This window comes from Bos javanicus, chromosome 24 (assembly GCF_032452875.1).
Source record: "Bos javanicus breed banteng chromosome 24, ARS-OSU_banteng_1.0, whole genome shotgun sequence".
Lineage (NCBI taxonomy): Eukaryota > Metazoa > Chordata > Mammalia > Artiodactyla > Bovidae > Bos > Bos javanicus.
In genome coordinates this window covers 60,633,159-60,647,389 of record NC_083891.1, presented here as the reverse complement: position 1 = coordinate 60,647,389, position 14,231 = coordinate 60,633,159, and the positions used below count along the sequence as shown (strand labels likewise).

The window sequence follows — 14,231 nt, the reverse complement described above, 5'->3', positions numbered from 1 at the left end:
ACTGTGAGTCACTCAGTTCAGTACCCGGCCGTGACACTGCCTTGAAAATCTCTTCTTCCTTTTGCTCTTCCACCAGTGCCTCCGCCTGCTGTGTCCCTGTGTCTCTGAGCATGCCTCTCTTGCTGGTTTCCCTCTTCCCACAAGTAATCCTCCAGCAGGCTCAGTAGTTCTTCAATTACAAAATATACTCATTCTCTATGTTTCAAATAAATTTCCATAGGATGACTACAAAATAGTTACTGAAACGCAACACTTCGCCGAGGGCCAGAGTCATCAACTGTTGTACACTGGATCAAGCAACGTCCCAAGCATTTTTTTCAGACCCTAACTTTAGAAATAACTCCCTGGAGCTCCAATACTTTGGCCACCTGACGCGAAGAACCAATTCACTGGAAAACACCCTGATGCTGGTAAAGACTGAGGGCAGGAGAAGTGGGGGGACAGAGGATGAGATGGTTGGATGGCATCACCGACTCAGTGGACATGAGTCTGAGCAAACTCAGGGAGACGGTGAAGGATGGGCAAGCCCAGTGTGCTGCAGTCCACGGGGCTGCAAAGAGTCAGACACGGTTTAGTGCCTCAGCAACAACCCTGTTTTTATGTCTTTCCTTGCCAGCGCTTCTAACATTTCCTCTCTTCCTAGCAGTGAGTATGATGGCTCTCAAACTATCGTCAAGTCTTGTGACTTTACAGCATCTCTATCGTTTACTTTTATTTCTAATGCCAAGACTTCACAACTGGATTATTCCAATAATCTTGGATCTGGTCTTCTTGTATTAGTCACTCACCACTTAAATAATCACTTCTTTATATCACACCCCTTTCTCAAAATCTTCAGTGGCCACTTACTACCTCCAAGATAAAATATGCATGGGATTCAAGAAACAGCAATCTAATTCTTGTGTGGGTGTGTGTTTTAAACCAACCTTCACTGATTAACTCCTCGACTCCCTTGAGTCATGTTTGCCTAGTCTAACTGTTCGAACTATCTCAACTTAAATATCTCTTCTTTGATGTCTAACCAAGTTTTAAATTCCATGATGCCTTTCCTTAACACTGTAGGTTGATGGTACTGTTTTCTTTCTGTAGGAAACAGTGTTAAGTCAGAAGATAAGTATTATTTTAGTCTGCATCTAGAAAAACAGGAGACATGGGTCAGATAATATCTGAGATACCATCAAGTCAATGATTCTAAGAGGAGCACACCAGTATGCTAACGGAGTCTAGAAGCCAGCACACAGAAGTGAACGGAATGACCAGCGTTCAGCTTGGAGGGGAGTTAGGGGCTTACGACACCTTCCCATGAAGAACGAAACATGTGCTACGCATCTGCACAGCTGTGTGCGTCTACAGAGACCTGTGAGGCACACCACGATCATCTGGGGAGCTTCTGGATGTGGCTCCTAGACCTGACCCCGGTGATTCTGAGTTTCTCCTTCCAGGGTCGAGGACCCAGGTAGGTATGTTACAAAGCTTTCTAGTAAAGAACCACTGCATTATAGCATTTTTTTTGTTTTGTTTTTCTGAAGAGTTTACATTTTTTATTACTTTGACAAAAGAGTCTGACTCTGACCCCTCTGCCAAAACTTGTTTTACAGAGTAGATGTTACAGGAAGGGAGACTTTAACTCAGAATATGAAAGGAATTTTTTAAAAAACAAGTGGTTAAAAATGAAATGGACTGCCCTGTAAAGTACTGTCTTCTTACTGCAGGCTTTCAGGGAAATCTGACCTTTCCATTGCAAGTCATAGGCAACCACTTCCCACTACCTGTTGATTCTGCATCTATAGAACTCTTACTTCTGGCCTAGTTTTAAAATTATTTATGTCCTAGAATACTTCTCTCCCTCTCCACATCACTCTATCTTACAAATGGAAGACCACTGCTCCTTCTCTTTTAAATTCCTGTTTGATTTTTTGACACCACTCTGAATTGCCTCCTAATTCTAAGCGAAGCTTCTCTTGAAGTGAAGTGTTAGTTGCTCAGTCGTGTCTGACTCTTTGCGACCCTATGGACTGTAGTCTGCCAGGCTCCTCTGTCCATGGTATTCTCCAGGCAAGAAGACTGGAGTGGATTGCCGTGCCCACTTCCAGGCAGACGTCCTGACCCAGGGACTGAGCCTGAGTCTCCTGCACTGGCAGGCGTGTTCTTTACCACTGAGCCACCTGGAAAGCCCAAGCTTCTCCTAGACGCTGCATTTTAAACACTGGTCTAATTTTATGTCTGAGCCCTCTTTCCACGTGAGATCATCCGTCCAGCTCCACCCCTCTGGTCACCACTAATATTTTAATAGTTCCTAAATCTCAGTAACTGCTTACAGTGCTTTTCTAACTGTACTTCAAACTATGAATAAACACTTCTCTTCAGAATAGCTCCACTGGGTTGTACTGTGCCATCACCCAACCCAGGAACCCTTAGATTCTAGTTCTTAGTCTAACCTGTTGCCAAGTTAAACTGAACTCACATTTGAATATATCCTGAATCCACCTTAATTCTCATACTGACTGTTATATATAAGCTGAGTAGTGAATACATGAGGATTCATTGCTGCTGCTGCTGCTGCTAAGTCACTTCAGTCATGTCCGACTCTGTGTGACCCCATAGACAGCAGCCCAACCAGGCTTCCCCGTCCCTGGGATTCTCCAGGCAAGAACACTGGAGTGGGTTGCCATTTCCTTCTCCAATGCATGAAAGTGAAGAGTGAAAGTGAAGTCGCTCAGTCGTGTCCGACTCTTAGAGACCCCCTGGACTGCGGCCCACCAGGCTCCTCCATCCATGGGATTTTCCAGGCAAGAGTACTGGAGTGGGTGCCATTGCCTTCTCCGATGAGGATTCATTATGTCATGTTTATTTTTTGTGTCTATTTGAAATTCTGTGGAATAAGAATTAAAAAAATAATAATACAGAAGATTTGAATAACACAGGAAAACTATGATTATAAAAGTGAACTTTTCTTTTTAAATGGAAGGTCATATAACCAAATGTGTTTCAGGACAGTACAGAGACTTCTTTCTTTCCTGCATGCTACTTTATGAAATGTCATTTAGAAGGTATTTCACATATAATTTTTCTCAATTTTGGTCCCAAACCTTTTACATTTTAAACTAATAAGGCATCAAAAATGTTCATATTAAATGTATAAAAATGAACAGAATTATATGCTTTAATGATAACTTTATGGATTTTGTGTTCAGAGTAGAAACCTATCAAAGTATTTCTATTTTATAACTTTCCATGGCTAAAATGATAGAAGAGCCCCCACCATTCCAGGAGACTAAGGCAACAGTTCTGAGCTGTGCTAAGGGGCAAAAGACTGTGTGTATGTGTGTGTGTGTATTTGGGTTGGGAGTGTGGAGGAAAAGACTGTGGGTGTGTGTGTGTATATTGGGGTTGGGAGTGTGGAGGAAAAGACTGTGAGTGTGTGCGTGTGTGTATTGGGGTTGGGAGTATGGAGGAGTGTCTGTATGGGCACCTGGCCTGACAAGATGAAACACTTATTCCTGGGAGTCACTTTTATAAAGGAAACACCTTTGAGTTTTTCATGCCTAAAAGATTCCACTTAAGATTAACTGTTCAAGGTTACTTTAGAAAGAGTACAACAGACTATTTATAAATTATTTCCTATCCTGAAATGACCAACTTTATTCTTCCACATCTATGTTCATATTTTAATTTCACTAAATCTTTGAGCTCTAATTAGTCTGGTTAGAAGCACATGACTAGAACATTCACATGCTGACAACCCTTTATGCAGTGAATCACATTAACTGTCACAATTCTTGTCACAAATTTTTAGAAACTATTTTCACCAGTGATTCCCAAATCCAACTACCTGTCAGAATCTCTTTGGAAGTTTTTATTTATTTTCTTTTTAATATTTTATTGAAATATAGCTTATAAAGGCGTCCCTGATAGCTCAGTTGGTAAAGAATCCACCTGCAATGCAGGAGACCCTGGTTTGATTCCTGGGTAGGGAAGATTCCCTGGAGAAAGGATAGGCTGCCCACTGCAGGATTCTTGGGCTCCCCTTGCAGCTCAGCTGGTAAAGAATCTGCCTGCAATGCAGGAGACCTGACCTGGAAAAGGTCAGTTTTCATTCCATTCCCAAAGAAAGGTAATGCCAAAAAATGCTCAAACTACTGCACAATTACACTCATCTCACACACTAGTAAAGTAATGCTCAAAATTCTCCAAGTCAGGCTTCAACGATACGTGAACCATGAACTTCCAGATGTTCAAGCTGGATTTAGAAAAGGAAGAGGAACCAGAGATCAAATTGCCAACATTCGTCAGATCACCAAAAAAGCAAAAGGGTTCCAGAAAAACATCTATTTCTGCTTTATTGACTATGCCAAAGCGTTTGATTGTGTGGATCACAACAAACTATGGAAAATTCTTCAAGAGATGGCAATACTAGACCACCTGACCTGCCTCCTGAGAAATCTGTATGCAGGTCGAGAAGCAACAGTTAGAACTGGACATGGAACAACAGACTGGCTCCAAATCAGGAAAGGAGTACATCAAGGCTGTATATCGTCACCCTGCTTATTTAACTTCTATGCAGAGTACATCAAGAGAAACGCTGGGCTGCATGAAGCAACAAGCTGGAATCAAGATTGCCAGGAGAAATATCAATAACCTCAGACATGCAGATGACACCACCCTTATGGCAGAAAGTGAAGAGGAACTCAAAAGCTTCTTGATGAAAGTGAAGGAGGAGAGTGAAAAAGTTGGCTTAAAGCTCAACATTCAGAAAACGAAGATCATGGCATCCGGTCCCATCACTTCATGGGAAATAGATGAGGAAACAGTGGAAACAGTGAGAGACTTTATTTTCTTGGGCTCCAAAATCACGGCAGATGGTGACTGCAGCCATGAAATTAAAAGACACTTGCTCCTTGGAAGAAAAGCTATGACCAACCTAGACAGCATGTTAAAAAGCAGAGACATTACTTTGCCAACAAAGTCAAAGCTATGGTTTTTCCAGTAGTCATGTATGGATGTGAGAGTTGGACAATAAAGAAAGCTGAGCACTGAAGAATTGATGCTTTTGAACTGTGGTGTTGGAGAAGACTCTTGATAGTCCCTTGGACTGCACGGAGATCCAACCAGTCCATCCTAAAGAGATCAGTCCTGAATATTCATCGGAAGGACTGATGCTGAAGCTGAAACTCCAATACTTTGGCCACCTCATGCAAAGAACTAACTTATTGGAAAAGACCCTGATGCTGGGAAAGATTGAGGGCAGGAGGAGAAGGGGATGACAGAGGATGAGATGGTTGGATGGCATCGCTGACTCGATGGACACGGGTTTGAGTAAACTCCGAGAGTTGGTGATGGACAGGGAGGCCTGGCATGCTGCAGTCCATGGGGTTATAGAGAGCTGGACACAACTGAGTGACTGAACTGAACTGAACTGATAGATGGTATACAATCTTATGTAAGTTACAGGTGAACAATATAATGATGCACAATTTTTAAAGGCTATATTCCATTTATAGTTATTATAAAATACTGGCTATATTCCCTGCATTGTACAATATACCCTTGTAATTTATTTTACATATAACAGTTTGTTCCTCTTAATCTTCTGCCCCCATATTGCCCCTCCCCCTTTCCTCAACCCTTCTGGTAACCACTAGTTCGTTTTCTGTATCTGAGTCTGTTTCTTTTTTGTTATATTATTCAATCCTGTTGTATTTCTTAGATTCTACATAAATGATATCATACAGTATTTGTCTTGCCCTGACTTATTTCACTTGGTAGAATACCCTCTTTTTTATGGTGTAGCAGTATTCCATTATGTGTGTGTATATATACAGACACACACACATCTTTACCCATTCATCTGTTCATAGACACTTAGTCTGCCTTCCATACCTTGGCAATTGTAAATAATGCTTCTATGAACACTGGGGTGCAAGTCTCTTTGAACTGGTGTTTTGGCTGGAAGCTTTTAAATATACAAATCTCTAGGCCAACTTAGAAAGATGAGGGCACAGAGAATGAGGCAGAGATCTGAATTTTAAATTCCCTAGATGGTTTATGGATTAGTATGTGTGAACTGCCCATTTAAAGGCTTTTCTTGCCTTCTAAATTAATTACCACAAAACAACACAATATAAAACACTTGACCCACTGACAAAAATTTTATGTAGAGAAGTTAAGGTTAACACAAAGCCATAAAAAGAATTAAGGTTTTACCCTTGAGGCTCTTGGACAGTCTTGTTCTCTATTTTTTGTTCACATTCTTTTATCATGGAAGTTAAAATAACCTGATTAAAAAAAAATTGACTTTAGTGAAATACAGGTAGCACAGTAAAATTAAAGATTTAATTGAGTATTTAATATTGCCATAAGCTAATATGTTAATTAAAAGAGGAAACTTTTGGCAGTTACTTTGTTAAAGGCTTGCCTCTTGTTTGTTCTATTCTACAGATAGCCTCCATCTTCGATGCAAAAATCCTGAACAAAATACTAGCAAGTTGAATCTACCTTCATCTATTAACAAAAGGAATTATACATCATAACTAAGTGGGATTTTTTACAGGGTTCAAAGATTGCTTTAGCATATAAAAACCCATTAATATCAAATATTGTGAGAGAATAAAAAACCATAATTATGTAATCATCTCAACTGACTCAGAAAAATACATCTAACAATATCCAACCACCCCTCATGATAAAAATACTCAACCAACCAGCAGTAAAAATGAATTCCCTCAGGTTGGAAAGGGCAACTATAAAATGTACAAAGCACAATAGGGAAAAAGCTAAAAAGAGGGAAAGAAAGCAATTCCCAATCATAATTTTAACATGTCTTTCATAGCTGATAGAACAACCAGATCACAAAAAGTTAATACAAATATAAGAGAACTGGCTCATAAAATTAACTACCTTTACCTCATGAAGCAAAAATCCAGGGATCAATAAAGAAATAATGGAAATGAGAATCTAATTTGAACTAAGTGATAACAAAGCTACAGTGGAGCAAAAGGGATGTGGCTAAAGGAACACTGACAGCCTTAAATTTATGTATCAGAAGAGAAGAAAAGTTAACAAGTGAAAAATCCAAGCTTCCTCCTTAAGGAGTTAGAAAAACAGGAAAAAAAAAAAATCAAACCTAAAGAAAGCAGAAGGAAATAAAGATGAAAATAGTAGTCAAACTAAAAACCAGAGAAAAATCAACAAAGTTCAGTATTTGAAAAGGTTAATAAAATTCATAACCCTTAACAAAACTATTTTAAAAAGAAATCAAAAAACAAATTAATATCAGAAGTAAAAAGGTATAGCAATATAGAGCCTACAGTAAGGAAAAGGGAAAAAAATACAGTAAAAGTATTAGAAAATAATATATTATTTACTATAATAATAGTGACTTTCCTGCATTTGAAACTTACTTAAAAAATCCAGAGACATTTTATTATTAGAATTAATAATAAAGTTTCTCAGGTTAGCCAGACATAAATTCAACATATAAAAGTTATATACATTTCTACACACCAATAACAAAGTGTTAAAAAACATATAATCCTAAAAAATGTTAGCATTATAGCATTATAAATATAAGGTGACACTTTTGTTCAAACAAAATTATAAAACCTTATTGAAAGACATTAAAGGAGACCTAAATAAATGTAAGATACAGTATGTTCTGGATGCTTGCGTGCATGCTCAGTTGCTAAGTCGTGTCTGACTATTTTTGACCCCATGGACTGTCCATGGGATTTTCTCGACAAGAGTACTGGAACGGATTGCCACCTTCTCCTCCAGAGCATCTTCCTGACCCAGGCACGGAGCCTGTGTCTCTTGCACCTTCTGCACTGGCAGGTGGATTTTTTTTTTACCACTGGGAAGCCCCATGTTCTAGATAGAAGACTCAAAATTATGAAGTTGATGTCTCTCCCAATTAATTTATAGAATCAATTAAACTTCATCAGAATATGAACGAGATCATTCTGGGAACCTTGTTTAATGCTAAAGTTTACATAAAAATGATAAGAGTCATGAAAAGTTCTAAAAAAATGACAGGATGCTGAACCTGCCCTGTTAGATTTCAGGACTTTTTAACAAGTGACTGTAATAAAGACAGTTCATTACAATGATACAGTTCATATCAATGTTATAATAACCAAGGAGATCAGCAGAAAAGAATGTTCCTGAGTAACAGACACAGGAATACAAGGAAACATCAGGTATGACAGAAGTGGAACTGCCAATCAGTATAGACATAATGAACTGCTCCATAAACAATAATGGGACAGCTGGTCATCTGTATAGAAAAAAACATAATTTAAGCACTACCTCACACCATACATAAAAACTAATTTTAGATGGATTATGAATTTTATTGTAAAAATACAATTTTAAACATTTTAAGAAGAAAGTATAGGAGATCATGTCTTAGAAAGATTTAATCAATCTGTTAAAATTAAAAATCAGTGTTCAAATAGGCCAAAAATACGAAAAAAAATTGGGAAAAGATATTCACAAAATACAAAATGAACAGAATACTGGTATTCCAATTATATAACAAACATCAAAGAAATAATAGGAAAAAATATCATCCAAAGTGAGAAAAATGGGCAAAAAAACCTAAAAAGGCTTTGATGTTAGTAAGCACATAAAGAATTCCAAGTTTGAAGACAATCAAGGAAATGCAATGAAAACCATCATGAGATACCACTTTGTATCTACCGAATTCAAAGAAGTCCAAAAACATCGAGCACTGACAAAGACAAGGAGGAAAAGGTTACAACTCCAGCGTGTCCGTTCAGTGCAGCACTTGGATCACCAGTGAGCTCAGAGACAGAAGCTTTGCTGGCTGAGTGTGACGGTGGATACGCGGTACTGAGTGTGTGAGAGTTGAGAGTGAGCATGGACTACTGGGAGGAAAAAGAGGTGTGGTGAAGGGGTAACGGGAAGATTTTTGTTTTGTTTTGTTTTGTTTAGGACGGAGAGTCAAACATGGTAATAGGCTAAAGAAAAGCTGATAGAAAAACAGATTGATGACATAGAATAGGAAATAAATGATAAAACCTGTGTCTTCTGTCCTGAGGTCACAGGAAGATAAACAGAATGAGAAGTGTTATGAGGAAATGGAGACAGAAAATAGAAACTCTGCCTCTAAGAAAGCTGATGGTCTGAGATAATACTGTACAGCAGTTTGCAGATAAAAAGCATTTCACATACATTCCTTGCTAAATTCTAGACAGTTCGTTATGCCTACTTCAGAGAACTGAACAGAGAGATGCAAAAGGAGCTGCTTAAGATCTCATCACTAGTTAATAAATCTGTAAAATGACACTGAACTCAATTTGAAAAAATTAAGCACAGCATACCATAATCAGGCCTCACATGAAGAGGAATGAAAGTCTGAATAGGAGAAAATGAACTTCCCAGGTGGTGCTAGCGGTAAAGAAACCGCTTGCCAATGCAGCAGACAAGGAGACAAGGTTGGATCCCGGGGTGGGGAAGATCCCTTGGAGGCGGGCACGGCAACCCACTCCAGTGTTCTTGCCTGAGAATCCCATGGACAGGGGAGCCTGGAGGGCTACAGTCCATGGGGTTGCAAAGAGTCAGACACGACTGAAGCGACTTAGCACGCACGCATAGGAGATATTAAAACACATGGTCATGGTGCTGATAATCACAGTGGCTTAATCATGACAGCAGCTTACTTCGTGCTCTGGAGAAAGATGTTCCATGTCGATGCGTAAACATCTGAGACCAGGTAAAAAGTGATTAACCATTAAATCCTCTGAAATGACTTGAGAGAAAGTAGTTAAGGACATTTACAAAAACCAAACTGGTATGTCCAACAGAACAACAGAAGCAGATTTCTTAAATGATGCCTACGGTATGCTTATCACTTAGAGCCAACAGGCTTCCCTCAAGCCTCATTCTTATCTGTTGTGTTAGTTACTTGTCAAAAGTCAACTGTGTTTATTGCCACAAATTTCTTCATGTCAGAAGCACTGGTTATTGTTACAGCACATAGTTTAATAACATGGTATGTAAACATACGAAATAATAAGGGTGAAAATGAAATCATGAAATTTAACTGGATGATTAAATGAGGATAAAAAGAAAATTAATGTTTCCATGACATTTAAGTTGAAAGCCCAGTTGCTTAAAACATTGCTGTTTAAAATATATGCATATTAAAATATAAAGAAAAATACAAAAATCTAGAAAAATTCAGTACCCATTATCAGAAATGTTTCCGGATTCTCTTTAAACAAAGTTAAGTTGAAATTCATAGACAATTATATTACAAATGTGATTATTCTAAGGCGGCTGATGTTTAAAACTCTAATCAGCAGACCGACAGAAGAAATTCTTTAACACTACATCAAAAGATTGGTAAAATAAGTTACATTTATGTGTTTTAAGTTAAAAGAAGTTACCTTAGGTATATATCATTTTCTTGATTTCTTACTTCAACCATTCTGTTAAACTGACCCATACTGGTCCTGATTGAATTGGGCGAGAGAGGTTTTGCTGTAATGAGTTTAGTACTACCTATATTTCTTAGTCATATGAGTTTTAGCTGATTATATGACATTGAAGGGAGTCGGGAAAGTAGATGCATTTCCCAAGAAAACAATTCACCCTGTTCATTCACATTACTTAATGACACTTTCTCACCTATCATAGTTGTGAGCCATTTAAAAATAGTTCTTATTTAATATACCATATTAATATTAAAGTGAAAAGTGCCAGTAAATGACTTCCCTATAAAGATGAACTGATTTTTCTGAAGCAAATTACAATAAACTTTATTAAGTAAAAAAAAAATCCATATAACTACTGCCTTGAAAATATAGTTATTTTCAAGACAGAGAGGAATAAAGCCTCCTCTCTCCCTACTCACTGTTTGGTCCTCTCCCCCATGAAATCCCACAGTGTCTCAGGAGTTGGAAACTTATAGGTCATTTAGTCCTGTCTGAGGTTAGAAACCACCTCTACCTCATCCGTGAGTGATGGCACAAGGCCTCTGACAGGACATTCAGTCTCACAGAAGAGGCCATTGTACTTTTAGATAACTCAGAAAGTTCTTCTCAGATCACAGGCCTCCCTGCTCGTCAGCATTTACACAAATGGGCCTAAGTTTTTTTCTACATAACAACCTTTAAACTAATTTTCAAATTATCTTTTTATCCCTAAATCATTCCAAGTCAAATATTTCTAGACTCCTTCAAATTTTATATTAAACATCATTTCTTGACACAACACCTTGCCAAACCTATTAAAAGATGATGATGTGTTCTATCAGCTCAGAATGCAATGGAATACAGGATAGACAGACAATGTGATTTTCTTGGTGGCCATAACCACCCTGCTCACTCAAGTCCAAGTTCTGACTCGTGGAGAAGGGCTCGCACAGGGTCTACTGTTAAGATGCTTCTTCCCCTTCCTGTGCTGGTGTGGAGGCTTTCTCCTGTGTGTCCTCTGCAGCGATGCTCTGTGCACGCCTAACCATGCAGTGATGCCCCTTCCATACGGACGCCTCTGCTTTCAGAAACCACTGCCTTGTCCACCTGGAAAATTACGTTTACAGAGCTGAAATGTTTGATCTTTCTTTTTCTGACTTTCTCATTTTCTTGAGGCATATTTCACGTGAAACTCTAAGAAAATTTAAGATTACACGTAGCTTTTCACTGAAGTTTGTAAACATCTACTTTCGCAAAGTTTAGGGAACAGGTATGAACATATCCGTGTTCTCTTTCTTTGACACGCCACACTCTGACATGCCATTATTTCTTTCTTGGAAGGGTCCTGTCACTTCTCCATTACTAGAGTCCTTCCTTGAGAATTCACAATTATCACTTCCTCTTCTTGCTTCCTCTATCTTCTCTAAGTTGAAAATGCCAACAAGATAAACTAGGAATGATAGTTAACTTCTGCTTTTAGTGGAATTAAACTTATAGAAAATATATGGTTAGTTGAGGCAAAATTATCAAAATATGGTATCTCTGCCCATTTTATAATCTATATTATAAAAAAGTAGCTTATGTCAGCCACATGACTAGGCAATTTTCAGTAGAGTCCCAAAATGAAATGCTCTCAACCATGCATTGAGCTTCAAGCTTTCCCATTTTGAAAAGGACCAGCAGCTCCTTAACACACGGTTCTACATTTCCATTTTCCTACCACCATCTCTCCTGTCCTAACCATAATTCTCTGATTATGTTCTGCAGCACGTACTTTCACAGTCCTATTCAAGTGTTTAGTGTTCACCCCTTTTCAATCTCTTATTTCCCCTTTCTAGGGCTATTCTGCTTTTAATGGGAAAGCCTGAAAGCTGGAGTTTGCTCTGCCCATCATTATCTTTACTTCCTTCTTAGTTTTATTTCATTTTTATTTCTTAGTTTTATTTTACTAGGTCTTGGACAGTAAAGAGAACATTTAACAGGATAGCTAAAGTTCGTTGTTGTAGTCACAATTTTGCTTTTAACTATTAAAAAACAGAAGTCACTAATGTCTTCAAGTTTTAGTTTAATCATTTATAGAAAGTAGTGAGTGACATGGGTTAGATGATCTCTGAACTTTCCTCCAGTTCTGCTATCAATGCAAATGATTAACCTGGGTGGCCCTGTATTTTTTTTTCAATGAGTGATATGTCTCCAAGAGATATTCATACGATCATAAAGGTGGTTAAACAGTAATTAAAAGTGAATGCCAGGACATAGACAAGGCTTCCTTTTGATAAACAGAGAAGCCTCAGCTGTAGCTCATTTGTGGCTTAAGTCATACAGCTGATTAACACAGACAAAATTTTAGTCAATGTTTTCAAGACCATAGAACATATAAAAATAGAAGACTCAAAGTTGTCTTTTAAAATTAGGGGATGGCTAGAATGAAGAGTGGGGCAAGTCAACTCAAATTTTTAAACTTCTACTCTACTTATTTAAGCTGAAAAAAAACATTCTACTTCTCAATCTTTGACAACTAAGGTTCACAGCAAAACTGATCCTTAAATATAGATAACATAATAAAGCAAGGATACAACAACAGGAAAGTGCGCTGTAGGCTTCAAAGAGATGGGTAGCAATATCCAGTCGTTTAGAGTCCACAATTTGTAAGTTGTTCACCAAGGCTAACTTATGCAGATGCGGTATAACAACTGAAAAGAGAAAAAGAAATTATTAATTTTAACCTAAAATGTCCTTTATCCATTTGAAAAATAATATTTCATTTTATAAAATTTTATTTTAATTTTGGATGATTTTGAAAGATCACCCACATCCTATACTTGCTTTTTCTTACTAGGGAAGAAAGCATGTTTTTTCAGAATAAAGAGTGATCCAGAATTTGGGAGAAAGAGATCACAGCGTGCCATCATGACCTAATTGTGAGGATGCACACAGGTCATTTAGCTTCACTGCAACTCAGTTTCCCAATCTGAAAAATGAAAACCAAATAAATAAATGTAAACAACCTACCTCTTGTGTTATTATTATAAAGTTTATACAAATCAGGTATTAATGTTGCTATTAAAAGATAAAAAGTATACTTATTCTCTTTCAATATCAAATGATTTCACTACTTCATGAAAATATTACTGGCTTTAGTTTCTCAAGTTCATAGCAAAGACCAATGTCAAACAGCACAGGTGGCTGAGTTTTCAAGTCACTCAAGGGCTCAGTATGTGATATCTCAATGAACAGCGTAAAATTTCAAAAATACAGATAACACACTACTAAAATAAAAGAGATGGCCCAAGAAACAATAACCACTTCAGTAACGCTGAGCACCCCTACTGCCTAAGATCATGAGCTCTAAATACCATTTCCCACTAAAACCAGGGTTCCTTGGAGAAATGGCTCCAGGGTAAGTGATTATCAAGTTGTTGATCACAGGGTCCCTTTCTAGCCCCTGCTTGGTTGGGGGACTCAGAGCATGGCTCATCAGGGCGTCTTCTGACAGTCGAGGTGACTTCTTTCATGTTTACACTGAATTTGCATATGTTAAAGCCACAATCTCCTTATCGAAAAATCTTTCTCAATAGATCAGCACTATAATTACAATCTTTAAGCTTACCTTAGTAAATGTAAAAAAAAAAAAACAAACCTACAAAAACTTAGGACAACTACGGCCATTTTTAGGGGACTTTTTGACTTGTCAAAATTAGTAACAACATACTTAAGAGGTGTTCTAAAAACATAAGACAAAAACTTCAACTATTCATTGAATTCCTAATCAATTTACTGAAACTTTGATTCATT

The 14,231-nt window shown here is 37.8% G+C and overlaps 1 protein-coding gene across 6 annotated transcripts in view; it reads right to left on the bottom strand.

Annotated features, from left to right (window-relative positions):
- RELCH (RAB11 binding and LisH domain, coiled-coil and HEAT repeat containing) overlaps nt 1–14,231 on the bottom strand; it is a 114,136-nt gene that overhangs the window by 4,360 nt on the left and 95,545 nt on the right. For 5 of the 6 annotated variants that reach the window (XM_061400358.1, XM_061400360.1, XM_061400359.1 and 2 more), the window contains 3 exons: nt 13,013–13,129; nt 9,681–9,769; nt 6,205–6,275 (listed from right to left, as the gene is read on the bottom strand). In XM_061400358.1, coding sequence (XP_061256342.1) covers nt 6,205–6,275; nt 9,681–9,769; nt 13,013–13,129 — 277 coding nt within the window. Of the gene's footprint in view, nt 1–6,204; nt 6,276–9,680; nt 9,770–13,012; nt 13,130–14,231 lie in introns of those variants that run through there. The other variant, XM_061400361.1, reaches the window with a different exon arrangement.